The sequence below is a fragment of the Symphalangus syndactylus genome, chromosome 17 (assembly GCF_028878055.3).
Source record: "Symphalangus syndactylus isolate Jambi chromosome 17, NHGRI_mSymSyn1-v2.1_pri, whole genome shotgun sequence".
NCBI classification, from domain to species: Eukaryota; Metazoa; Chordata; class Mammalia; order Primates; family Hylobatidae; genus Symphalangus; species Symphalangus syndactylus.
The window spans coordinates 88,406,775-88,433,511 of record NC_072439.2 but is presented as its reverse complement, the minus strand read 5'-3'; the positions used below and the strand labels follow the sequence as shown (position 1 = coordinate 88,433,511).

Below are 26,737 nucleotides of genomic sequence, written 5' to 3'. Positions count from 1 at the left end.
TCTCCGTCACTTTTTATTTTATTGATTTCCAATTTGCTTCTTTACCTGGATCAGAAAGATAATTTCAAATTGTTTTGGAGGTTGAGTATTTTCTGATAGTGAGAAGTTGGTAGACATTGTATTAACAGAGATAATTTTAAAAATATCTTTGGTAATTAACTGGACCATAAGAAAACAATACTAAACAAGCCAAATTACTCTTAGCTAAGGCTTGGAAATCTGGAGAAAGAGGAAGAAGAGAAGGAGAGAGTCCTTAGATTACTGGTAGAAGCATGGCCTACTAACTCTTCTTTTAGCACCCATGGTGGTAAGGAAGTCCCGCCTAAGGACTTCTGCCTTGGTTAGAGAATGTTCCAGTGTTGGGTTATGAGCCTCCATGGCAGAGCCACAGCACTGACTCTCTGACCAGCTGGAATTTGCTGCAGGATGGGTAGGGCTGAAAGGAGACGACTGTGAATTAGAGTAAGAATATCAAGACTGATCTTTATTTCACCCAGAGGCAGAGTGATAAAATGGCATTCTTCTCTATTTAAATTCTATCCCATCTTTCTTCTTGTCCTTCCTCTCAAAGTTGCTGACAGAGGTGGTTGGGGCTATGTGCCTTGAGTGGAGATTCTGCCCATTGGTCAAGAGACCTCCCTCTCAGATGCTGGCTCTGCCCCTGCCTTTGGGGGTCGACCCTTGTACTCGCAGGACCTTAGGTGACTCTGTAAGTATAGTAAAATGCAATTAATCTGATGTTATCATTCAATCTTTTTTAAAAAGTGGAGCAACAAGTTGACAAGGTAAGACTTTTTCCTAACATCTGTGGTTGTTTATTTAAAAGAACAGACAATATTTAAAATGAAAGACAAACTCAGGTTCAAATGCATCCAATAAGTTGAAGCAGCAACGACATACACATCCAAAGATGATTGTAGCTATTTAAAGCCATATATTGTTTTTCTAGGCAAAAGTACAACACTGGTTATAAAGCATATACCTTCTTTGCACTATAAGGCGATGAAAGACAATCGTATTATTCTCTTTCTCAAAAATCAATGGTCTTCAAAGTCATAGCAAAAAGACTATAAAGTGAGACTAGAGAATAATTTCCTCATAAAATTTCGGAACAAACTTTGCATCACATTCCATAATATTCCCTTGTCAATTATTTAAAAAGTTTTATTAGCAAGCCTGCTTCTATATTGCTCCCTCTGCTTTTCATCCTTATCATTAAGCTGGGAGCTTCTGTAAACTAAGAATTACTCAATCTAGGCTCAGCAAAAATAAACAGAATATTCCTATATGAAAGCCTGTTGCAAAGAGTAGTTAATAAGTAAACAGAAATTATTGACTTATGAGAAACACTCTCACTCAGAAAGGGCAGTAGGAGTACTTATTTGATATAACTAGCCCATTTTGGGAATAGAAAGTCAATTAATTTATGTCCCCCCTTTCCTCCCTTTGGCCAACCTTTCTTTCTTTCTTGTTACTTCTCTTTGAAATCTGGAAGTTTTTCTTATTATTTCTATTCCATTAGTAAGTTCAGCATTTAATCTCTTGACTTCCCTTATTTTCACACACATTCAAAGACCAGGTGCCACAGTTTATTAAGAATGTCAAGAATCTTTGTATGGAAATTCATGACATATGTTGTAAGGTACATATTTGTTATCAGACAAGCCAATTGCAGCAGGCCATAAGGCACATTAGTTTGTCCATTTACTGTGTTAGTTTAGAAAACTTGGGAGGAAGATTCAGAAAAGATTTAGAATTGTGGCACACAATTTTATGCAGTCTGTGGAGACTGATGGTGTCTCCACTGGGAGTCTCACCACTTCTCTTTACACTGTTCTGAAGCTGCACGGTTTTTGGTGCATTATATCAGGATATTTTCATCTGGACAATGGAGAGAGGGATATTGATACTTTAATAAAGTATTAAAGAAATACCCATAGCCACATAAATTAAGAAAGGGCATCAGCAAGATTGAAATAATAAGATTCTTTCATTTGTGTGGTTGGATTAATTTCACTAACTGACTTCCAGGGGCGTCCAGGACATTTTGGGGAGGTTGTGTCTGGAAAATCTGATATCGGGTTAAATGAAAGGCCATTTGCTTCTATCTGGATATCAGGGATCCAATCGTCATCACTCTCTGTGGGAGTTGGTGGTATAGGAGGCATCATAGTTGCAATGAGATCAGAGTCCTGAAAGTCAGAAAAGGAAACTGCTACACCTGGCTGGGCTAGGGAAGGGATGGGTGTTGGCCCTTCTGTCTTCTCTTGTGTCTGTGCAGAAGGTGTAGTACTATCTTCAGAAGAGCTTGCCAAATGCTCTATTTTCCAACCATTGTGCTTTCCATCCTTTTTGCCTTTGTTTTTATGTTTTCCATGGCCATGACCATGCTTATGCTTATGTCCATGGTCAAGGACATGGCCCCCTTGGTGTTCAAGATCATCATCAAGTTTGAACTTACGTCCATGACCAAGACCATGCTGTTGTTGGTGTCCACGGCCAAGGCCATGTCCCCTTTGGTGCCCATGCCCTTGGTCACGTTCATGTTTATGGCCATGGTCGAGATTATGTTTTCTTTGTTTTTCATGGCCCCAGTCATGTCTACGAGTATGCCCTTGTTCTTTTCCTGAATCCCGCTCTTCGTCTTGTGCAGGTGCCATGGAAGTGTGGGGTGGACTTACAGTTGTTTCTTCTTTTATTTCCCCCATTTGTGATGATCGGAAAGGTGAAAAACCTGGAGGCCTTTTCATCAGTGAGATCTAAACAGAAAATATTAAGATGAATGTATTACTGCAAAAATCGTGCTATCGATGAGGGAAAAAACGCTGAGATCTGGCAATGCTACCTTAGTTTACAATGGGGGAGGTGTTTGCCAGATTTTAAATACTATATTAACATCCCAGAAAGGATGAATAATATTTTTTGTCTTAACATTTGTGGACATTGATTATTGTTCTTAATAATACTATAAAATGGCCAGGCACGGTGGCTCACGCCTGTAATCTCAGCACTTTGGGAGACCAAGGCGAGCAGATCACTTGAGGTCAGGAGTTTGAGACCAGCCTGGCCAACATGGTGAAACCCCATCTCTACTAAAAATACAAAAATTAGCTGGGTGTGGTGGCGCATGCCTGTAATCCCAGCTACTCAGGAGGTTGAGGCAGGAGAATCGCTTGAACCCAGGATGTGGAGGTTGCGGTGAGCTGAGATGGCGCCACTGCACTCCAGCCTAGGTGACAGTGACTCTGTCAACAACAACAACAACAACAACAAAAAACAAAAAAAAAAGCAGCCAAACAACAACAAAAAAACTGTAAAATAAGCTGGAGCGTTTTTGCTTCATCTGGGTGGTTGAACTAGCTAATCTCTAGGGTAGCTTCTGAGCCTATGTTTATGTAAGCACAGTATTTAATTATTGATACTACTGTTATTACCACCATCACTGCTTTTATCCTAAAAGGCCCTAAGTGGCTTTATGAACTGATATATAGGGAGCATGTATACATGATCACTTTGTTGTGCTGAAGCACATTAGGACATATTCGCAAGCTTGAAATGCAACCTGAGGACAATGTTTGTGTTACACCATCTACATACCTACACACGACCAAAGACCAAATCAGAAAAGAGGGAGAAGAGGCAACTTGCTTCAAATATGTCGATTTGTGGATTAATTCTACCTACACTTTTGCTATCTGTGAGAATGTGTTAATGGGAAGCAGTGTTTGGTGATGCAAAGAACATGGTCGTTGCAGTAAGGCCAGACCATACTGGTAATCAGCATCGTGATGAAAAGCGTAGACTCTGATTTGACCAAGATTTGAATCCAAGTGCCATCAGCTTCACTTTTCCCTTCTGTAAAATAGAAATAATAACAGCACCTGCCTCACAGAGTTATAAGGAGGACTCAAAAATGTGGGTGAAGCCTTCAGTATAGTGCCCGGGACAGAGGAAGCATTTGATAATGTCATTACTCACTCAGGACCTTAGAGTCTTTCCAATTTTTAGTGTCTCATCCTTGACAATAGGGAAAGTGTTACTACCTCCTAGAGTTCTTTTAAGACTTAAAAAAGAAAGATGACATCAACGAATGCTTTTCAAACTTGATTCATGCATATGAATCCCCTGGGGATCTTGTTAAAATTCGGTAGCTGTAAAGTGGGGTTTGCGAGTCTGAATTTTTCTTTTCTTTTCTTTTTTTTTTTTTCTGAGACAAAGTTTCGCTCTTTGTTGCCCAGGCTGGAGTGCAGTGGCAGGCTCTTGGCTCACTGCAACCTCCAACTCCCGGGTTCAAGGGATTCTCCTGCCTCAGCCCCCTGAGTAGCTGGGATTACAGGCGCCACCACACCCGGCTAATTGTTGTATTTTTAGTAGAGACAGGGTTTCACCATGTTGGCCAGGCTAGTCTCAAACTCCTGACCTCAGGTGATCTGCCTGCCTCGGCCTCCCAAAGTGCTGGGATAACAGGCGTGAGCCACCGCACCCAGCCATGCATTTTTCACACGGTCCTTGCATGTCAGCAGAATGCAGTGGAGTGCTGTATCTGGCCTCAGGTACACCTGGCATAGCCAGTGTTGCTCCCCCACAGCAGGACTGTAATGCACTAGGAGAGAGTCTATAGAAGCTTCACTGAGACACTGACAATGTGTGAGAAGTGATCAGGAGGATTGTTACTCTCTTTTTTTTTTTGAGGCAGATTTTTGCTTAGTCGCCCAGGCTGGAGTGCAGTAGCCACGATCTCCGCTCACTGCAAGCTCTGCCTCCTGGGTTCATGCCCTTCTCCTGCCTCAGCCTCCCGAGTAGCTGGGACTACAGGCACCTGCCACCACGCCTGGCTAATTTTTTGTATTTTTTTTTTTTAGTAGAGACGGGGTTTCACTGCATTAGCCAGGATGGTCTCGATCTCCTGACCTCGTGATCTGCCCGCCTCGGCCTCCCAAAGTGCTGGGATTACAGGCGTGAGCCACCGTGCCCGGCCTGTTACTCTCCTTTCTAGCCATTAAACAGAGATCAGCACAGAAGTGTGAGAGTTACTCCCCATTTAAAAAAGATAGCTCTCCAATTCATTTCAGTAATGGTTGATTTTCAACCCCCAAATATGGATTTTCAGAATGAGCAGAACTGACCCCACGCTGACTGTAATTAGAATCATACCATTCCCAGGGGTTGACAGTTGACAGTAGGGTAAATTTTTTTCTCCCAGGGCACCACATAAACTTCAGCGTTGCAATCTAGGCTTTGCTATTCATGAAAACAGAAGTCAAAAGAGAGACAGTGTTATTCACGAGATATTTAAAGAAATGATTCTAAAAACATCAAATAGGCTTCCAGTGGAAAAGTAGACAGGGGCGTGACTACTCACGCCAAGTTTTTTGGTCTTGCAGCTTTCGGTCAACTCTTCATTAGTTTCCTTGGAACACGTGGTTTCCCTGGCCACGAAGTCAATAAAATATTTCTTGCCAGCCACCACCTGAAAAATTAATTAGTACAAAGTAAACGCTTAAAAATATTTGCATAATAAATCATTTATCTTTAAGAAATGTTAAGGGAGAATCTTGAAATTTTAATTGACCAACTTAGAGAGTTACATACAAAAAAGTACACATGTTTGGCATTAAAGCTTGGCATGCATATTTAAAATATTTGGCTATCAGTTGGTCCCATTTCCTTTTCTAAGTGGGGGAAGAAATAAGCAAGCTATAATTTTTTTTATTTTTATTTTTTAGATGGAGTTTTGCTGTTGTTGCCCAGGCTGGAGTGCAGTGGCACGATCTCGGCTCACCGCAACCTCCGCCTCCTGGATTCAAGCAATTCTCCTGCCTCAGCCTCCTGAGTAGCTGGGATTACAGTTGCCCGCCACCATGCCTGGCTAATTTTATATTTTTAGTAGAGATGGGGTTTCTCCATGTTGGTCAGGCTGGTCTCGAACTCCCGACCTCAGGTGATCCACCTGCCTTGGACTCCCAAAGTGCTGGGATTACAGGCATGAGCCATCATGCCTGGCCTATAATTTTTATTTATTTATGTATTTATTTGAGTTATATTGTCCAACAGCTGTTAAATTCACTAGTAATTCAAGGGCTCAAGTTGTAATATCTAAGAATCTAACAGGAATAGGAAGAAAAACTTAAAATGTTTTTAAATATGCCTTATTGTCTTGCTAAATCTTGAATTGGTGAAATACTGAGTGAGTACTACTATAGAAATTATGTGGATTAAATTTTGTAATTAGAAAAATTATTTGGAGTTTTTATTGTTCTCTTACTATTTTTAATATTAAGAAATTATTTTAGGCTGGGCGTGGTGGTTCATGCCTGTAATTCCAACACTTTGGGAGGCTGAGGCGGGTGGATCACTTAAGGCCAGCTGTTCAAGACCAGTCTGACCAACATGGTGAAACCCCACCTCTACTAAAAATACAAAAATTAGATGGGCTTCGTGATGCACACCTGTAATCCCAGCTATTTGACAGGCTGAGGCAGGGGAGTTACTTGAACCCAGGAGGCGGAGGTTGCAGTGAGCTGAGATCATGCCACTGTACTCCAGCCTGGGTGACAGAGTGAGACTCCGTCTCAAAAAGAAAAAAAAAATTATTTTAATCTCTAGCAATAGTTTTAATCACTACTCAACACTATCTTCCATTAAATATTTTGTGGCCCAATTTCTCAACCAAATTATTTAGTATTAAATCGTAGTATTTCAATGTGTTGGCCAGGAATAGTGGCTCCTGGCTGTAATTCCAGCACCTTGGGGGCCTGAGGCGGGCAGATCACCTGAGGTCAGGGGTTCGAGACCATCCTGGCTAACATATAATGAATCCCTGTCTCTACTAAACATACTAAAAATTAGCCAGGCATGGTTGCAAGCATCTCTAATCCAGGCTACTTGGGAGGCTGAGGCAGGAGAATTGCTTGAACCTGGGTGGCGGAGGTTACAGTGAGCCATGATCGTGCCACTACACTCCAGCCTGGGTGACAGAGTGAGACTCTGTTTCGGGAAACAAAACAAAACAAAACAAACAAACAAACAACTAAACTAAGACAAATAAATAAATATTCACCAAAACCCAGGATGAGGAAGGCCTTTCTTAGGTGAAAAGCAGAGGAAAGAAATCTAAAAGAAAGGGAAAATATTAAAACTTGACTAGAGAAAAATGAAAACTGCTTCTGAAAAATCACAATAAGCAAAGTAGAAAGGCAAGCTGAAAAAACTGTGATATAGATCAATATCTGTATGAATATAAAGCTCAACACAAAAAAAAATGGACAAAAGCCATGAGCAGGTATTTCAGAGAAGAAGTTAAAATGGTCATTAAGGCTAAAAAAAGTTTAACCTCATTAATAAACAAAAACATGCACATTAAAAAAGCAATGAGACATCATTATTAGCCTTCCATGCAGGCAAAGATGAAAACAAAAATTGATGGTACGTGGCATTGGCCAGGCATAGGAATCAAGCAGCCTCAGTCACTGATGGTAGGAAGAGAATTCAAATTAAGATCCTCAACTGGTGTCTTTTTTCTTTCATTTTTTTGAGACAGAGTCTCACTCTGTCACCCAGGCTGGAGTGCAGTGACACACACGGCAACCTCCACCTCCTAAGTTCAAGTGATTCTCCTGCCTCAGCCCCCTCCAAGTAGCTGAGATTACAGGCAAGTGCCGCCACGCCCGGCTAATTTTTGTGTTTTTTGTAGAGATGAGGTTTCACCACGTTGGCCAGGCTGGTCCCAAACTCCTGACCTCAGGTGATCCGCCCGTCTCGGCCCCCCAAAGTGCTGGGATTACAGGCATGAGCTACCACGCCTGGCCTCAACTGGTGTCTTATACCCAGGTGATGTGAATGTGAATTGGCATCATTACAAATATTTGGTGATTCTGGCAATTTGCATCAAGTCATATATATATATATATATATATTCTTTGACATTTCTAGGACTTTGTCAAAGGAAAAATTTCTGCATGTGCACACACAGATCTTGGAAGTTTATTCATCTCAGCAGAGGCAGACAGGAGCATCAACAGCCTTGGGGACAGCAGCAGTGGTGGCAGGGCAAAATAAAACTTATATGAAACTGCAATCACTAACGTGTGAAAATGGAAGATTCAGGAAGTGTTTCGTATCTGAAATATGAACCCAACGTGGAATCAACATGCATCCAAACAGGACTAAATGTGCAAACCCAAGGCAAGATTAAAACTATAAAGTAAACATTTAGCGATTTGGCAAATTGATCATTTGGAGATTAGCTTTTAGCAAATTCATCGTATGTTTAATTGATTTCCAGTAAATTGGCTGCTTCCACCAAGGCTGCCTTGGGTGACTATGTCCAAGCAACCAAACTGCTCTCTTTAAATGCAAAAATCAGTAAAGATTCATCTCTCTAAAGTAAGTTTGAAATTCTTGCAATATTCAGATTGACTTGGCAACTAACTGATGGGTTACCTCTTTGTGTCCCCCTGGCATCCTTAATGTAGACACATATGCATACTAGAATGTTGATTCATTAATCCACAGAGAAAACTGTAACTACTAAGAAGACTAGATATTCATGCTTGAGAATGAGTGGTTCTGTTTTTGATGGCAAACCTCTGACATACAATACATGGTGGCCTATTCCTACAACATTCAGAATAAAGAATAAGGGAGCTGGGTGCATTGGTGTGTGCCTGTAATCCCAGCTACTTGGGAGGTTGAGATGGGCACATTGCTTGCTCCCAGGAGTTCGAGTCCAGCCTGGGCATCATAGTGAGACCCCCATCTCTCTCTCTCTCTCGCTCTCTCTCTTTTTTTTGTTTGCTCTGTTGCCCAAAGGGTCTTGTTCTATCACCTAGGCTGGAGTGCAGTGGCACAATCACAGCTCACTGCAGTCTCGACCTCCCAGTCCCAAGCAATCCTCCCACTTCAGCTTCCCAAAGTAGTTGGGACTACAAGCACATATCACCATACCCAGCTAATTTTTTAATTCTTTTTTTTTTTTTAATTATTTTTTGAGATGGAGTTTCACTCTTGTCACCCAGGCTGGAGTGCAATGGCATGATCTTGGCTTACTGCAACCTCTGCCTCCCAAGTTTAAGTGATTCTCCTGCCTCAGCCTCCCGAGTAGCTGGGATTATAGGCACCCACCACCACACCCAGCTGATTTTTGTATTTTTAGTAGAGATGGTTTTTCACCATGCTGGTCAGGCTGGTCTCGAACTCCTGACCTCAGGTGATCCACCTGCCTCGGCCTCCCAAAGTGCTGGGATTACAGGCATGAGCCACCACGCCTGGTCTTTAATTCATTTTTTGTAGAGACAGGGTCTTGCTATGTTACTCAGGCTGGTCTCGCTCCTGGGCTCAAGTGATCCTCCTGTCTCGGCCTCCCAAAGTACTGGGATCACAGGCATGAGCTACCATGTCTGGCCCCCACCTCTCTTAAAAAACAACAACGAAAAAAGAATAAAAGAATTTCACAAGAAAGCAAAAATATAAAGTGAGAAGTTAAAGCTGACAAAAGCATGAATAGCATAGATTGGCATCCCTTTCAAGTAAAACTAACATGGTCATATGGCAATGAAATCAGAGAAAGAAGGTGGTCGTGTCTGGGATAGAAACAAGTGCTCAAGTAGCAGAGAGATCAAAGTGTCAGTTTTGACTTACTTTAGTTTGTTTACTTTTTTTCAGTTACAAAAGTAACACAGAAAATTAGAAAGATTAAAGTAGTGTTGTTCCATCACCTAAAAATCACCGCTATGACTATGAGGCATTCGTTTTTTTGTTTGTTTCTAGGTGGAGTCTGACTGTGTTGCCCAGGCTGAAGTGCAGTGGCACAATCTCGGCTCACTGCAACCTCCGTCTCCCGGGTCCAAGCCATTCTTGTGCCTTAGCCTCTCGAGTAGCTGGGATTGCAGGTGCGCGCCACCACACCCTGCTAATTTTGGAATTTTTATTAGGTTGGTGCAAAAGTAATTGTGATTTTGCCATTACTTTGGCAAAAACCACAACTACTTTTTCACCAACCTAATAGTATAGATGGGGTTTCACCATGTTGCCCAGGCTGGTCTCAAACTCCTGACCTCAAGCAATCCACCCATTTTGGCCTCCCAAAGTGCTGGGATTACAGGCGTGAGCCACTTTTTTTTTTCCACATTATTTTCTGTACTTTAAAATAACACAACTGATAACCTCATGTATATTCAATTTTATGCCTCCTTTTTTTCATTGAATATTATAACACAAGACATTCCCCATATCAAGACTCCTCACAACGTTACTTTTAAATTGCTGCTTAACACTCTATTCTGAGGATATGCCAGGCATGATCTAATCATTCTCATATTAATCATTTTGACAGTTTACTATTTTTGCTGTTAAAACTGCAGTGAATATCTTTGTATATAAAGACTCCTACTTTAGATTCCTAGAAATTCAATTCTGAGCCAAAAGTATGAACTTTTTAGTGAGAATTTTTTCACCAGATTATGAGGATTATGTTGGCTTGCTGTAACAATTTGGCTCTATTTTGATTATTTTTCTTTAGCTTGTATTTAGGGAAACCAATTTTTAGTCTCTACAATAGGGGTCTGTCCATAATCGCATCAGTCAGAGACTATTGGAGTTGCTAGAAACGCAGGCTCTTCTTTTTTTCTTTGAGATGGAGTTTTGCTCTTGTTGCCCAGGCTGGAGTGCAATGGCACGATCTCGGCTCATTGCAACCTCTGCCTCCTGGGTTCAAGTGATTCTCCTGCCTCAGCCTCCCAAGTAGCTGGAATTACAGGCATGTATCACCAAGCCCGGCTAGTTTTGTATTTTTAGTAGAGATGAGATTTCTCCATGTTGGTCAGGCTGGTCTCGAACTCCTGACCTCAGGTGATCTGCCTGCCTCGGCCTCCCAAAGTGCTGGGATTATAGGCATGAGGCACTCTGCCCGGCAAAATGTAGGCTCTTCTAATACAGTCACTCATTTTACAGACGGGGCCACAAAGGCTTAGAACGTTTGAATGACCACCCAGAGTGATCTGGGATGTGAGCGGCAGATGCTATGGCGGAACTGAGACTCCTGACTTCCAGAAGACACTCCTGTCAATCTTCTATTGACAGGGCATGAAAGGAGAGATGAATCCCCAGAGGGTACATTTGCAGGAGGGCGGGATCCCAGGCAGAGAGAACAGTGGGTGAAAGACATGGAGGCAAGAAAGTGTGGAGCCTGGGCAATGATGGATTGAATGATATGGCTGAGCCCAAGACATTATGTGATATTATAATGAGAGATGAGTCCAGAAAGACATAGAGTTAAGTCTTGCTGGCCCTAGCCCTGAATTTTATTAATTATATCACGGTTGCTATTGTATTTATTTATTTATTTTTTTAGACAGAGTCTCGCTCTGTTGCCAGGCTGGAGTGCAGTGGCGCGAAATCGGCTCACTGCAACCTCTGCCTCCCAGGTTCAAGCGATTCTCCTGCCTCAGCCTCTGGAGTAGGTGGGACTACAGGTGCGCACCACCACGCCCGGCTAATTTTTGTATTTTTAGTAGAGACAGGATTTCACCATGTTGGCCAGGATGGTCTTGATCTCTTGACCTTGTGATCCGCTCGCCTTGGCCTCCCAAAGTGCTGGTATTGCAGGTGTGAGCCACCGCGCCCAGCCGCTGTTGTATTTATATAGCATTTTAGAGTTTGAAAAAGTGATTTGACATATACTAACTTATTTGATCCTGACCTCAGTCCTTTACATATAGAAAACAGAATGTTGTAAAAGACTTGTCCAGGATGAAGCATACAGGGAGATTGGCACTTAAATTACCAAATCTAATGCATCAAATCACATTATCAAATGTATGGTTTCCCAATCCAGAGCCAAGATCAGTGGCAAAATTAGTCAGCAATTTGCACATAGACTGCAGTGTTACTGCTTTTGTAGTATAGTTTACACACCTGTACTCTTGCTTTTTTCACATTGTCAATCTTGAAATAGAAAGTTGCGTTATTCTCTGCATTAAGCTTTGTGATGGTGTGAGTCAGCGTCTCCTCCAGCTCTGGGCTGTTGGTGGGTATATCTCTGGGGCAGCCCACGCAAATCTTGATAGGTGGTTGTACAAAATCCTCCCCTGAAAGGATCGGGTTTTAAGTCAGCATGTACACTGAAGTAGCAGCCTGGCCTAGCATCCCTCCTGCACAAGAACCAGCGTCCACATGTATAAGCGGCCACATGGGAGCCCAGGCCCAGTAGTGAGTGGGTGAAGGTTGTCTGTCTGACTTTCACTTCCTGACTCTCTTCTTTTCCCCTCCTCAGAGCACAGTGTACTTAGGGAAACATTTTCAATAGGAAGGTGCGAGTAACTCAATCAAAACACTACACTTTTCCTGAATTTTTGCATTTTTGATGGAAACTGTAAAAAGCAATGCTTAATTTAAAGGAGTGATTCTCATGAGAAAAATTTAAGTGCTGTGGTTCTGACGAACAGGCAGCTTCAGACTACTCATTGTGGAATGCATACAAATGTTTTCCAAATATGAGAAAAGCACACCCTTGTTATAAGAAACACTGACTTGACCACAAACTCACACTATCTCCATTTCTTCCCATTATAACATGCAGGAAAAAACCATCCTTAATTGAAAGGGTTTTATTCTGAGTGCTTGGAAATAAAATACAGGTCTCTCCAACTTACAACATCTGACTTAAGGACAACTTATAGAGAAGAGAGACCAGATGGCATTGTACCCAAAGGCCAACTTTGCCCAGGGGTCATAAATTTCCCTTCTGTCTTCATAAACCATTCTGACCACATGCAGAAGAGTCTGAGCTGCAGCACAACTGGACAGGGAAGGGGTACAGTGTTCTCATCAAGGGGTGCATCTGTGTCTGCAGGTTACACAGACTTTGGAGTATATCACGGGAACCAAAATCCAACTTATAGGAAAAGACCCAGCCGGTTGTCTGGGACCACTATTCCTCTATTGCGGTGCCAACATGTGTTATTCCTTACCTGGATAAATGTCACAGTTCTGTGAGAAGGAAGCAATTCGTAGCTGAGTATCGATGTATGCATTATCTGTACATTCACCGGTATCCTGGTTTTTAAAAAGCATATAAGTGCTCAGTTAAAAACATTTTTTAGAGTCTTTAAAGTAAACAACTAGTAAAATTGAAAAATAGGACGTGTACTTTCCAAATCATTGCATAGAAAAAAAAGAAAGAAGCAAAACATAGTCTTACTGCAAAAGAGATACTAAGGTAACAGTATCAATAGCATCAACAAATACATGCATATACATAAGCACATGGAAAGCAGGAAGATCTAGTACAGAAATAACAGCCATGTAAGTAAAAAGGTAAATTTCTAAAAAAATAAGGTAAGACTTTCAGACTGTTAAAACACCAAATCAATGTATTACAGTTTCAAGAATCATCTTATAAGAAAAACAATGTATAAAGCTTAAAAATAAAAGATGAACAAAGCTACATGAGACAAATATAAACATAGCAGGAACTAGAGTATTAGTAATATTGGACAAAGTAAAATTCATGATAACGAAACACTCATAAAGGTAGTAAAAATGATAATTTTATTTTTCAAAAGCATAGACCGGAAGGCATGGAATCAAAATACATAAAGTAGAAAAAATTATGCATGTGAATAGAAATGGATAGAAGTAATCATGGTGGGAAATTTAGTATGCAATTACAAATCTAAGACAGGGCAAGTGAATAAAAAATAAATAAATAAGACCATAGAAGATTTGAATAACATAATAAAGATTTATTTAAATGGTATTTTCATATGCTACATATGATTTTAAATGATACTTTCATAAGTATCATACAAATTTGTATGTATTTGTGTGTGTGTGTGTGTGTATATATATATATATATTTTTTTTTTGAGATGGAGTCTCTCTTTGTCACCAAGGCTGGAGTGCAGTGTAGCAATCTCAGCTCACTGCAACCTCTGCCTCCTGGATTCAAGTGATTCTCCTGCCTCAGCCTCTCAAGTATCTGGGATTACAGGTGTGTGCCACCATACCCAGCTAATTTTTTTGTATTTTTAGGAGAGATGAGGTTTTGCCATGTTGTCCAGGCTGGTCTTGAACTCCTGAGCTCAAGTGATCCACCCACCAAAGTGCTGGGATTACAAGCATGAGCTACCGTGCCCGGCCAGTATCATACAAATATTTTTAATTGTTTTTACACCAGGTCACAAAAAGATCCAATAAATTTTACAAAGCAGAAACAACACAGGGTATGTTCTTTCACCTCAGCACCAAAAAGAAAAAATAATCTCTAAAAATTCATAACATGTTTAAACAAACAAAAACAATATACTTGGAACTATAAACATGCTTGCCAATAAAGTTAGGGTCTTTCTTGGATAAGGAGAAAAAAAAACCCAAAATAACAAAAATGAGAATTCCATATAATGTTATTAAAACAGCATTCTAAGTTAATTTTTAACTCGACATGATTTCTTTTTTTTTTTTTGAGACGGAGTCTCGCTCTGTCGCCCAGGCTGGAGTGCAGTGGCGCAATCTCGGCTCACTGCAAGCTCCGCCTCCCGGGTTCACGCCATTCTCCTGCCTCAGCCTCTCCGAGTAGCTGGGACTACAGGCGCCCACCACCACGCCCGGCTAATTTTTTTGTATTTTTAGTAGAGACGGGGTTTCACCGTGGTCTCGATCTCCTGACCTCGTGATCCGCCCGCCTCGGCCTCCCAAAGTGCTGGGATTACAAGCGTGAGCCACCGCGCCCGGCCTGACATGATTTCATAATTTAAAAACGGAGGGAGAAAAACAAATAGAACAAACAAATAGAAAGACCTATGCCTAGGTCTCCAGAAGTGAGGGGAAAAAAGAATAATAAACAAACATAGCCAGGTGCTGTGTGATAAGTCACTTTGGGAGGCCGAGGCAGGCGGATCACCTGAGGTGGGGAGTTCGAGACCAGCCTGACCAACATGGAGAAACCTCATCTTTACTAAAAATACAAAACTAGCCGGGCGTGGTGGCACATGCCTGTAATCCCAGCTACTTGGGAGGCTGAGGCAGGAGAATCACTTGAACCCAGGAGGCGGAGGTTGCAGTGAGCCAAGATCATGCCATTGCACTCCAGCCTGGACAACAAAAGCAAAACTCTATCTCAAAAAAAAAAAAGAGAAAAGCCTACATTTCTAGCAACTCCAATAGTCTCTGACTGAATTTGCCTATTCCAGATGTTTCATATAAGTGGAATCATACAATATTTTTTGTGTGTGTCTGGCTTATTTCACTTAACATAATATTTTCAAGCTTCATCCACATTGTAGCATGTATCAGAATTTCATTCTTTTTAAAGGGTGAACAGTGTTTCATTGTGTATATATAATAGCACATTTTGTTTATCCATTCACCTGTTGATAGACACTTGGGTTGTTTCAACTTTCTGGCTATTATGAATTTTGCTGCTATAGAAATTCATGTATAAGCATGTGTTTGAATATGCGTTTCCAGTTCTTTTGGGCATATACCTAAGAGTGCAACTTCTGGGTCATATAGTAATTCTATAGTTAACTTTTTCAGAAATTGCCAAATTATTTTCTATAATGGCTGCAGCATTTTGCAGTCCTACCAGCAATGTACAAAAGTTCTATTTTCTCCATGCCCTTTCTAATACTTGTTATTTTATGAACAAAAAAGAGGTTCTTTATATATTCTGCATGTTAAACTCTTATCAGATACATGATTTGCAAATATTTTCTCTCATTCTGTGGTTTGTATTTTTACTCTCTTGATAGTGTCCTTTTTACGTTTTTCTCCAATGATGAAATAAATGCATGCTCAATTAGAAAACTTGGGAAGTATCAAAAAGTTCCAAAAAATATAAAGAATCAGAACAAGTGGCCGGACTCAGTGGCTCACACCTGTAATGCCAGCACTTTGGAAGGCCAAGGTGGGTGGATCATCTGAGGTCCAGAGTTTGAAACCAGCCTGGCCAACACGGCGAAACCCCTGTCTGTACTAAAAATACAAAAATTAGCCTGGTGTTGCAGCAGGCACCTGTAATCCCAGCTACTCAGGGAGGCTGAGGCATGAGAATTGCTTGAACCCGGGAGGCGGTGGTTGCAGTGAGCCGAGATTGCACCACTGCACTCCAGCCTAGGTGACAGAGCAAGACCTCTTCTCAAAAAAGAAAAAGCACCCATAATTCCAACTGAAAGTTAACTACATTCTATATTTTGTCATAATTTGTTTTCCATCACTTATTGTATTTACATTTATTTTACATATTTAAATAAATCCATATGTATAGTTTTGTATCCTACTTTTTTTGTTTTTCACTTAACGTTGTAACCATTTTACTATGTCACTAAAAACTAAAAAGTTTTGATAGCTGTATCATATTCCACTGTATGGACATACTGTAATTTACTTAACCATTCTCTAATGTTGCATAACCAATTTGTTTACAATATTATTCTATTTAAAACAACTGAAATTAACATCTTATGGTCTGGATTTCCCATATAAACAAATTAGAAGCAGAATTACTAGATCAAAGGACTTGCAGCATTTCCTTGGCTAAAGCACAGTCTTCTGCTCAAATGCAAACATCCCTGGGCACATATCATGTCTTAGCCATCTTAACATTCACTAGCTACTACTACCTTGAGATACACCATTTTAATATAATTTTGGTTCAGATAACAAGATACGATGCTAGGAAGGACCACTAAGGGCTAGAGACTCAGGGTCTGTTTATTAAGATAAAGGTAGGGAAGGGAAGGTGAGAAAACAAACAGAAAAGTTTGACATGAAGAATAACCCTGGGTAGAGCAAGGGAGCAGCATATGGGCATTGAGCACGTGGGGAAGAAAAGGAAATAGGAAAGTGTGGAGACATAGCAAAGATACACTTGACAGTTCAAGCACTTTGTCTATTCGTAGTCCCTGGTTATACTCTGTAAATACTTATTGCTGGCCAGGCGCGGTGGCTCACCTGAGGTCAGGAGTTCTGTAATTCCAGCACTTTAGGAGGCCAAGGCGGGCAGATCACCTGAGGTCAGGAGTTTGAGACCACCCTGGCCAACACGGTAAAACCCTGTCTCTACTATAAATACAAAAATTAGCTGCACGTGGTGGTTGGCACCTTTAGTTCTAGCTACTTGGGAGGCTGAGGCAGGAGAATAGCTTGAACCTGAGAGGCGGAGGCTGCAGTGAGACGAGATCGCAGCACTGCACTCCAGCCTGGGAACAGATTGAGATCCTGTCTCAAAAAATAAATAAAATAAAATAAAGTTATAAAAAATACTTATTGCTAGCTGTGCAGATTCTTTGGCCAGTTAGGTAAGGCAGCTTGACCAGTGACATGAGCTTGAGGCTTCCCAGCTGAGTGTGAATGTGAATTGCTGAATGTCATCTAAACTTTTTGTGACGGTCTTCCCACCCAGCTTGATAGTTACCATCAAAATGTAAACAAAATGCTAAGAACTTTATCATTAAATTTTTGCCTACTTACACCATTCGAAAGGGACTTGCAGTCTGGAGTTAAGAACAGAAAATTCTCTTTGGAACAATTCGTTTGCACAATTGAGTAGGTAATTCGAAAGTTCAATCCAGCCACCACCTGAAACAATTTCAGATTGAATATTTAAAGAACAGTTTAAACATTATTTGCTGTGGGATATGAATGTTATGAGGAGTTTAGAAAACAGTGTGGCAATATAATAAGTGCCCAAGAAATATAAATTATTATTACTAGGCAAAAAATGCTTAATAAACATTGAGCACCTTAAGATTCTCACATTACACACACACACACACACACACACACACACCGCTAGCCATCTGAAAATGACAAGCAATATATATATTTTTCTATTTCTCAGCCAGTTTTGGAACATGGATTTCCTTAAGTAAATCCTAACAATATTTCCTCTGCCAGGCTGCAGAGAGAAATGTTTACTGAATTTCATAAAATAATAATGCCCTTCTAGACGGATAAAGAAAACTTTGGAGGGGAGTCGTCTTTACTATTGGGTCCTCAGGCTCCCAGGTTACCAAGTAGTAAGATTTCTCCTACTTTATTCTGGGCCGCTCCCACCCTGATAGCTCTATGCAGACATAATTGAGTAAAGCATGCACACATGAAAGCAAGTTGTAAGGTTTATTAAACGCAGAGAATGTTACTGACCAAAGGGAATCACTCATAATAAGAGGCTGAAATACGAGAGACCCAGTCAACTACCAGAAAAGTCTGGGAGGGCCGAGCGCAGTGGCTCATGCCTGTAATCCCAGCACTTTGGGAGGCCGAGACAGGAGGACCACCTGAGGTCAGGAATTCAAGACCAGCCTGGCCAACGTGGGGAAACCTTGTCTCTACCAAAAATATAAAAATTAGCTGGGTGTGGTGGCGGGTGCCTGTAATCCCATCTACTCGGGATGCTGAGGCAGGAGATCTCTTAAACTTGGGAGGTGGAGGTTGCAGTGAACCAAGATGGCACCACTGCACTCCAGCCTGGGCAACAGAACAAGACTCTGTCTCAAAAAAAAAAAAAAAAGAAAAAGGAAGAAAAGTCTGGGTGTACTGAATCATTAAGAAGATTTGTAGCTGAGTGCAGTGGCTCAGGCCTGTAATCTCAGCACTTTGGGAGGCTGAGGTGGGAGGATCACTTGAATTTGGGAGTTCGAGACCAGCCTGGGCAACATAGTGAAACCTCGTCTCTACTAAAAATACAAAAATTAGCAAGACGTGGTGATGTGCGCCTGTAATCCCAGTTCCTTGGGAGGCTGAGGCAGGAGAATTGCTTGAACCTGGGAGGCAGAGGTTGCAGTGAGCCAAGATCGCGCCACTGCTCCAGCCTAGGCAACAGAGCGAGACTGTCAAAAAAAAAAAAAAAAAAATTTACAGATATGTACTTTTTTTTTTTTTCCGATGATATGAGAACTGTAATTTAGTGGGTACCCAGAAAGCCATGCCAACCGTTTTAGACACAATTTAATATTTTGGAGCTGTGTTTAACTCGTGATGGCTAGGTGATAACATAGTTTTCTTAAAATCCTAAGGCCAGGAGATTGAGACCATCCTGGCTAACATGGTGAAACCCCGCCTCTACTAAAAATAATAATAATAATAAAAATTGGCCAGCTTGGTGGCGGGCGCCTGTAGTCCCAGCTACTCAGGAGGCTGAGGCAGGAGAATGGCGTGAACCCAGGAGGCAGAGCTTGCAGTGAGCCGAGATCGCGCCACTGCTCTCCAGCCTGGGTGACAGAGCGAGACTCCGTCTCAAAAAAAAAAAAAAAAAAAAAAGCCTAAAATGCTAAGACCAGTATGACTTTTCCTTTTCACTTCTCTAGGAAGAGCCTGTAATGAAAATTACCCATTTGTTAAAATCAAACATCAAAAGAAGGGGGTCTGATTCGACATCTTTTCTCACTTTGGATATTGCACTATCCGACTCACTTGGACTAAGGAGAAAGCCCTTCACTTCCTGTGCTAGTCACATGAAAACACCACCAGCCATGCATTCATACATTTTAAATGTGAAGATCTAACAAATTTTAGTAATACTGTGCTACTTAGAGAATTAAAGAACAAACCTGTCTTTGGGCCCGTTTTACTTCATGAAGCGTGAAGAGGGAGGAATGTTGAGTGTTGTTGTTAAAGTACTGAACGCCGTGTCTCAGAATGGGCTCCAGGTCTGGGCTCTGCGTTGATACAGGATGCACACAGCCGAGGCAGTCGTACTGGGCTGTCACCACAGGGCCCTCGGCTTAACAAAGAGCAGACAAAAACACAGCATTAATGATTGCAGTCAGCATTCGCATACGTTGCCCTAAACAAAGAAGAGGCTGGGCATGGTGGCTCATGTCTGTAAACCCAGCAGTTTGGGAGGCCGAGGCAGGCAGATCGCCTGAGGTCAAGAGTTCGAGGCCAGCCTCGCCAACATGGTGAAACCCCCATCTCTCCTAAAAATACAAAATTAAAAAATTTAAAATACAAAAATTAGCCGGGTGTGGTAGTCCCACCTACTCGGGAGGCTGAGGCAGGAGAATCACTTGAACCCAGGAGACAGAGGTTGCAGTGAGCCGAGATCATTCCACTGCACTCCAGCCTGGGCGACAGAGCAAGACTCTGTCTCAAAAGAAAAAAAAAAAGAAAGAAAATATTTGTAAACCATGCATCCCACAAGGGACTAACATCCAGCATATACAAGGAATTCAATCAACTCACCAATAAAAAAACCAAGTAATCCCTTTAAAAAGTGGGCAAAGGATCTCAGTAGGCATTTCTCAAAAGAAGACATACAAACGGCCAACAGGTATGTGAAAAAATGCTCAATATCACTAAGCATTAGGGAAATGCAAATCGAAACCATTATGAGATATCGTCTTACCCCAGTTAGAATGGCTATTATTAAAAAGCGTTTGCATTAAATTACCAAGTAATGTTCATAACAGATAGCCCTAACCTACTGGTCAATAGAGGCAGAGTCCATAAAAAGGGAGCGTAGCTGCAGAGTGAGTGGCACACCTGGAGGGACCCCCCGGGAGCCTGGACTTCTTCACCCGCCGAGCTCTCGCTGCCTGCCATGTTAAGTGGCAAACACAGCCAGGAGGATATGGAGAAAAGGGAACTCTCACGTACTGTTGGTAAGAATGTAAATTAGTACAACCACTATGGAAAACAGAATGGAGATTTCTCAAAAAATGAAAACACCAAATACCATATATCCAGTAGTCCAGCTACTGGGCATCTACCCAGAGGAAAAGAAATCAGTCTATCAAAGGGGTACTTCCACTCCCAGGTTTGTTGCAGCAGTATTCACAATAGCAAAGATATGAAATCAACTTAAATGTCCATCAAAAGGTGAATGAATAAAAAAAATGTGGGGGACCAGGCGCAGTGGCTCACACCTGTAATCCCAGCACTTTGGGAGGCCGAGGAGGGCGAATCACCTGAGGCAAGGAGTTCGAGACCAGCCTGGCCAACGTGGTGAAACCCCGTCTCTACTAAAAATACAAAAATTATCCGGGCATGGTGGTGATGCCCATAATCCCAGCTATTCAGGAGGCTGAGGCTGGAGAATTGCTTGAACCCGGGAGGTTGCCATGAGCCAAGATCGTGCCACTGCACCCCAGCCTGGCCGACAGTGCGAGACTCCATCTCAAAATGAAAAAAAAAAAAAAAAGAAAAGAAATTGTGGTATATATTCACAACGAAATAGTATTTGGCCATAAACAAAGAATGAAATAATATCATTTAAAGTCACATGGACAGAACTAGAGGTCGTTAAGTGAAACAACTCAAGCACAGAAAGACAAACTTCACATTGCTCTCACTCATATGTGGAAGCTAAAACAATCACATGGAGATAGAGAAGAGAAGAGAAGGACAGATACCAGAGGCTGTGTGGGATGGGGGGCAGAACGGGGAAATGAAGAGGTTGGTGAATAGGTACTGAATTATAGTTAGATAGAAGAAATACGTTCTAATGTTACATAGCAGACTAGGGTGTCTATAGTTAGCAACAATATATTGTATATTTCAAAGTAGCTAGAAGAGAGGACTTGAAATATTACCAATTCATAGAAATGATAACTATTCCAGGTGATGGATGCCCTAAATACCCTGACTTAATCATTACCTGTTCAATGCATGTAAAAAACACTCACATGTACCTCATAAATACGTAAAATATTATGTATCAGTAAAAGAAGAAGAAAAGAAAAAGAAGTTAATACATGTAAGGTGCTTTGAGTCATGGCTGGGACATAAGGACTCAATACATCTTAGCTATTACTTTTATCCTGATTGTTGCTAATATGTTATTATGATTAATATGATAGTATGTTATTATGATTGTACCTCCAGGCATATCATCTCATTTCAGCCTCACAACAGTCCTGTGAAGTGGGAAGTGCTCTTACCTCCCTCTTCTAGACGAGGAAAAGGAGAGCCAAGAAGGCGACGAGCTCTGAAAGATTCCAGGCCAGGTCTGCCCTCAAAGCCTACGCGCTCCTCACTCTGGGACGCTGCCTACAACGGAGGGCAGGTCTTATGTCTTCTGGTTCTTCTACTGAGCCCTTGCACACAACGGGTACAATGCAGCACACGGGAAGAGTTGGGATAGTCCTAAGGGGATGGTGGTCACGAGCCTGGCTCAACCTCCGGGCTCTGCCGCTCCACCCAATGCTCCCTAACTTTGCAAATGGCTTTACTACTGCCACCCTCTGGGAGCAAGCAGAGCCTGGTCAAGATTGTGTTCCTGGCTCACAGAAATGGTTAATTTCCCACCAGGGCAGTGCCAGAGGATAAACCAGCCACCTGGAGTAATCTGGCAGGTCTGAGTAGCCACGGAGAATTTCGTACTGCCCCTCTTCCCCACAGTTGCCGTGCATTCTCCAGTGGCCTAAAAAGAAAAGAAAGAGATCATTGATCCTAATCTTTCGGATGGGAAAGTCTACCTAGTACTGTTGCTAAATGTGGCTTTCTTTAAAAAGCAAAACAAAACAAAACTTGTGAAGATTTTATCCAAAAGAGTTTTGAAACATGAGAATAAATTATTTTAATAGCCCAATGATTACTTTATATAAGCCCTCGATATTCATGAGATGCTGGAGGAAAGGCAGTGTAAATGGTGAGGTTTTAAAGCTTGAGTCTTTGTTTTGAGCCCTGGTGGTATTTCTTTTTTCTTTTCTTTTCTTTTCTTTTTTTTCTTTTTGAGACAGTGTCGCTTTTGTTACCCAGGCTGGAGTGCAATAGTGCGATCTTGATTCACTGCAACCTCTGCCTCCTGGATTCAAGTGATTCTGCTGCCTCAGCCTCTCAAGTAGCTGGGATTATGTGCGTGTGCCCCCACACCCAGCTAATTTTGTATTTTTGGTAGAGACGGGGTTTCACTACATTGGTCAGGCTGGTCTCAAACTCCTGACCTCAGATGATCCAATCACCTCGGCCTCCCAAAATGTTAGGATTACAGGCATGAGCCACTGCACCTGGCTGAGCCCTGGAGCTATTTCTTTCTAACCAAGATGGACTCAGAGGATTAGAACCAGCCTGCTAAACACTCCTCTTATCTAGCTCTCAACTTCGGTGAGTTAATACTGTTCACATAAACTTCAGTTTAACTTAATAGATGGGCAAGACCTTGGCATCAAAATGTTTTTCAGTTCCAGCCTTGTCACTTGCTAGCTGTTACCTCTGTCGTGTCCCCTTGACTCTCGGAGTCTCAGTTTACCCATCTTGTAGGAGATGGGACACATCTATCTCTTAGAGTTGTTGTGAACAATATGTGTGCAAACACACACAAAGTGCCTACCAGAGGCCCACCACACAGCAGGCACTTAATAATAGGCAGCTGTTAATTGTTATTGTTGAACAGTGTTTTTGTTTTGTTTTGTCTTTTCATTCTTCAGTCATATCCATTGGATTCTAAGTGACAGATACTATTCCATCAGGATAAAGCACACCTCCCTTTGTCCACACAGCCCCTAGAAGCAGGCAGTACAGGGCACAGCAGCTACTTATCCCCACCCTACAGATGAGACGATTGAGAAGGGAGAACCAGCACTGCAAAATCCTAGACTCCTGACTTGGAGTTCAGTACTGTTTGGTAATGGCAGATGACTGGCAGTCATCTTTTACGTTCTGACATAAAAGAAGGAAATCAATCCATGAAAAGAGTGGCTTGCTTCCGAGGCAGATACTGTTTGAAATCTTTCTTAATTAAACCAAAACAACCAGCTATGGTGTGCCAGGCCTATATGTTAGGTATTTGGTTAAGATAGCCATTGTTATCAAAGTTATTTGCATCATTCATCTAATTTCATCCTCCAACAACCTGATGAGGTCAATATTATCTCCCATATACAGCAGAGAGTGCCAGTTCTGAGAGGTCATGGCTCACCCGCTATCACACAGCTCACGGAAGGCAGAGTCAAGATTTGCACTCGACATTGTGCAATGGAAGCACCCACGCCCTCCCCTCGCCAGCTCTTTGGCTTGGCCCAAATGTCAATCTGTTGTCTCTCTGGAGTCTGAGCCACATGTTCTGGCTGGACACTAGAGCCCCCTTCTCATGGAAAGGCTTTCTCCATGTTTAACTGCTGGCTTCTCCATGATTTTTCTGTCTATACCAGAACACAGATATAAAGCATTTGACTTTTCTACACATTGCAATGTTTATTTGCATTTCTCATAAACAGGCTCACCAGTAGTCATCATTTTTACATGAGTAAAAAAATCTGGCAGGGTCAACGGAGAAAACAGAAGGCCCAAGAATGGCCAATACACTTACCGCTTCTGCAGCATCCTTGTAGTCACAGTCCTGCCAGGTTTTGCCACTTTGAACAGGACAATCCCCCTCCTTGATTTCGTACTTGAAGGAATAAAACGTGTCAGAGCTCACCTGAAAAGCAGCCAAAGATATTTAGGTTTCATCCAACTGACTCAATAGCAAATAATTCTAGTGGGTTCCAGTAAAGTTAGGAATATTGATCTTTGACTTGAGAGCAAAGCATTCACTTAAAATATATTTATATTTGTATCATAAACATTTATGTGAAAGAATGTTTATCATATACTCACAATGTACTTCTAAAGATTACAAAGCAGTATGCATAGTATTAGCCCATTTTTGTCAAAACTGGTTTATATATAAGTCTATGTCTTTTAAAAGTCTGGAAAGATACACAGCAAGCTGTTAAAATGTTTGTCTGTCAGTGGTGAGATTATAATTATCTTTCACATTCTTCTTCAAGCAAACATTTCTTTTTTTTTTTTTTTTTTTTGGAGACGGAGTCTCGCTCTGTCGCCCAGGCTGGAGTGCAGTGGCGTGATCTCGGCTCACTGCAAGCTCCGCCTCCCAGGTTCACGCCAGTCTCCTGCCTCAGCCCCTAGAGTAGCTGGGACTACAGGCGCCCTCCACCACGCCCGGCTACTTTTATGTATTTTTTAGTAGAGATTGGGTTTCACCACGGTCTCGATCTCATGACCTCGTGATCCACTCCCCTCAGCCTCCCAAAGTGCTGGGATTACAGGTATGAGCCACTGCGCCCGGCCCAAGCAAACATTTCTAAGTGGTCTTTTTCCCCTAATGAACATATATGACTTTTACAAATTAGAAAAAGCAAACAAGAAAACCTTAAACAAATGTTAACAGTTATCTCTGTATGGTGGAATTAATTATGGGTGATTTTAGTACTTTTATTTGGTTCGTTTTGTTTCCTACTTTTTCTTTTTTAAACAGCTTTACTGAGATATAATTTACATGCCATAAAATTTACCCACTAAAGGCATACAATTTAATGTTTTTTAGTATATATACAACCATACCCACAATCCATTGGGTACCACACCACCAATAAACTCTTGCTTGAGATCACCATGAAGCAGAATTTCTCACATGACTGTACTAGATTATGAAAGAAAATGGCTCGATTTTACTTTCAGAAAAAATAACATGTCCACTGTGTTTATTTTCCTTTATCCCCGTGTTGTCACATGGCTAGTTTTTTTTTTTTCTGCTAAAGTAACCAATTGCTTAACATTCCCAGATATATAGTCTTTTATAGTGAAATCTGTTTAAACATACTCTTGAAAGATTGGTATTTCTTTGAACAATGCATCCTGCCAGGATTTGTCTCCTACTGGAGTGCATCATTGCAATAATATCAAAAACTAACTAAAACATTGCTGTTAAACCTGGTACTGGCTGAATAGCCATACAGACTTCTGTCTAATTCTGTAGAATCACATTAAACTCATTCCTCACTCCTCTTAGACATGCCCCATGAAGTACCCCCTCCCATTTAAGGTTTGGAGGTCTATATTTTTTAGCCTAGGGCCAGAGACCAAGTGAATTCTTTTGCTGCAGTCTAACTAAATTCCTAAATTCTCCCACCGTACTTGGTCCTGTTCAGATTTCTCCATCTACTTTTGTTTCATTTCACCCTAGATTCTACTTCTCTGATCATCCAGGAAGCCAACCTGCCTGAGGACGAGTCATACTCTGTCCTCCCACCCCAGGCTGGAGAGTGGTATCTGTCTTTCCACAGGTTGTAAGCTTCTTCCTTTGATGATCACATATTTGGTGGTGGTGGTGGTGGGTGGTGGTGGTGGTGGTGGTGGGTGCTGGTGGTGGGTGCTGGTGGTGGTGGATGGTGGGTGGTGGTGGTGGTGGGTGGTGGGTGGTGGTGGTGGGTGGTGGTGGTGGGTGGTGAGGGGTGGTAGTGGTGGTGGGTGGTGGGTGGTGGTGGATGGTGGTGGGTGGTGATGGGTGGTGGGTGCTGGTGGGTGGTGGTGGTATGTGTGTGTGTGTGTGTGTGTGTGTGTGTGTGTGAGGCCTGGGCTCCTAGTGATAGTACAAATCCCAAGTGACTTCAAGGTTAAACACAATTCACTCACCATCTTAGTGGCTTCAGTTATGCGGTACAATACAAACTGGTTGTTACTTTGGTTTTGACTATTATATTTCTTCAGAGCAGCATCCACAGCTTTAAATAAATCCTTGTCATTGCAGTCAATTTCCTCAGACTGTGATTCCTGGGTTAAACTTAGTAGCAGCCTGGAGCAGAGGAAAAGGATAGTAATTAGTTTCATGATCTAACAATCTCCCTCTAGGAGCTGAGGGATGGTTTCACCAAGAGTCAAGAGCCAACTGGGATACTGAATTTGACAATCTCCAGCCTCTTGTTTCTTCTGTCCTCCTCTCTGCCTCAGCACTCAGGGCACTGGTTGGATTCCTGCTGCCAAACGCTAGTTGCCTTGTTCCCAAAGGTTAAAT

At 41.8% G+C, this 26,737-nt stretch overlaps 1 protein-coding gene across 3 annotated transcripts; it reads right to left on the bottom strand.

Moving 5' to 3' along the window:
• Positions 1–26,737, bottom strand: KNG1 (kininogen 1). Of its 3 annotated transcripts, XM_063620475.1 has the most exons (11): positions 26,359–26,737; positions 24,251–24,361; positions 22,279–22,363; positions 19,551–19,723; positions 17,470–17,577; positions 12,969–13,053; positions 11,914–12,086; positions 5,363–5,470; positions 5,155–5,241; positions 2,682–2,759; positions 1–707 (listed from the first exon to the last, which is right to left on the bottom strand). In XM_063620475.1, the coding sequence occupies exons 1-11, from the start codon at positions 26,551–26,553 to the stop codon at positions 627–629; spliced, it is 1,284 nt and encodes a 427-aa protein (XP_063476545.1). In that variant the 5' UTR covers positions 26,554–26,737; the 3' UTR covers positions 1–626. The 3 variants fall into 3 exon arrangements, with proteins under 3 accessions (XP_063476545.1, XP_063476546.1, XP_063476544.1); XM_063620476.1 differs by lacking the exon at positions 17,470–17,577; XM_063620474.1 differs by lacking the exon at positions 1–707 and having other exon boundaries at positions 1,950–2,759; positions 26,359–26,553.

Excerpts from the sequence above, each read along its gene's own strand:
- KNG1 (XM_063620474.1), bottom strand. The coding sequence starts at position 26,553 with ATGAAACTAATTACTATCCTTTTCCTCTGCTCCAGGCTGCTACTAAGT. Across the intron at positions 13,054-17,469 it reads GCAAGTCCCTTTCGAATGGT|GATACCGGTGAATGTACAGA; the intron begins GTAAGTAGGCAA and ends TTTAAAAACCAG. Across the intron at positions 2,760-5,154 it reads ACTGTCAACCCCTGGGAATG|ATCTCACTGATGAAAAGGCC; the intron begins GTATGATTCTAA and ends TTTTCTGTTTAG.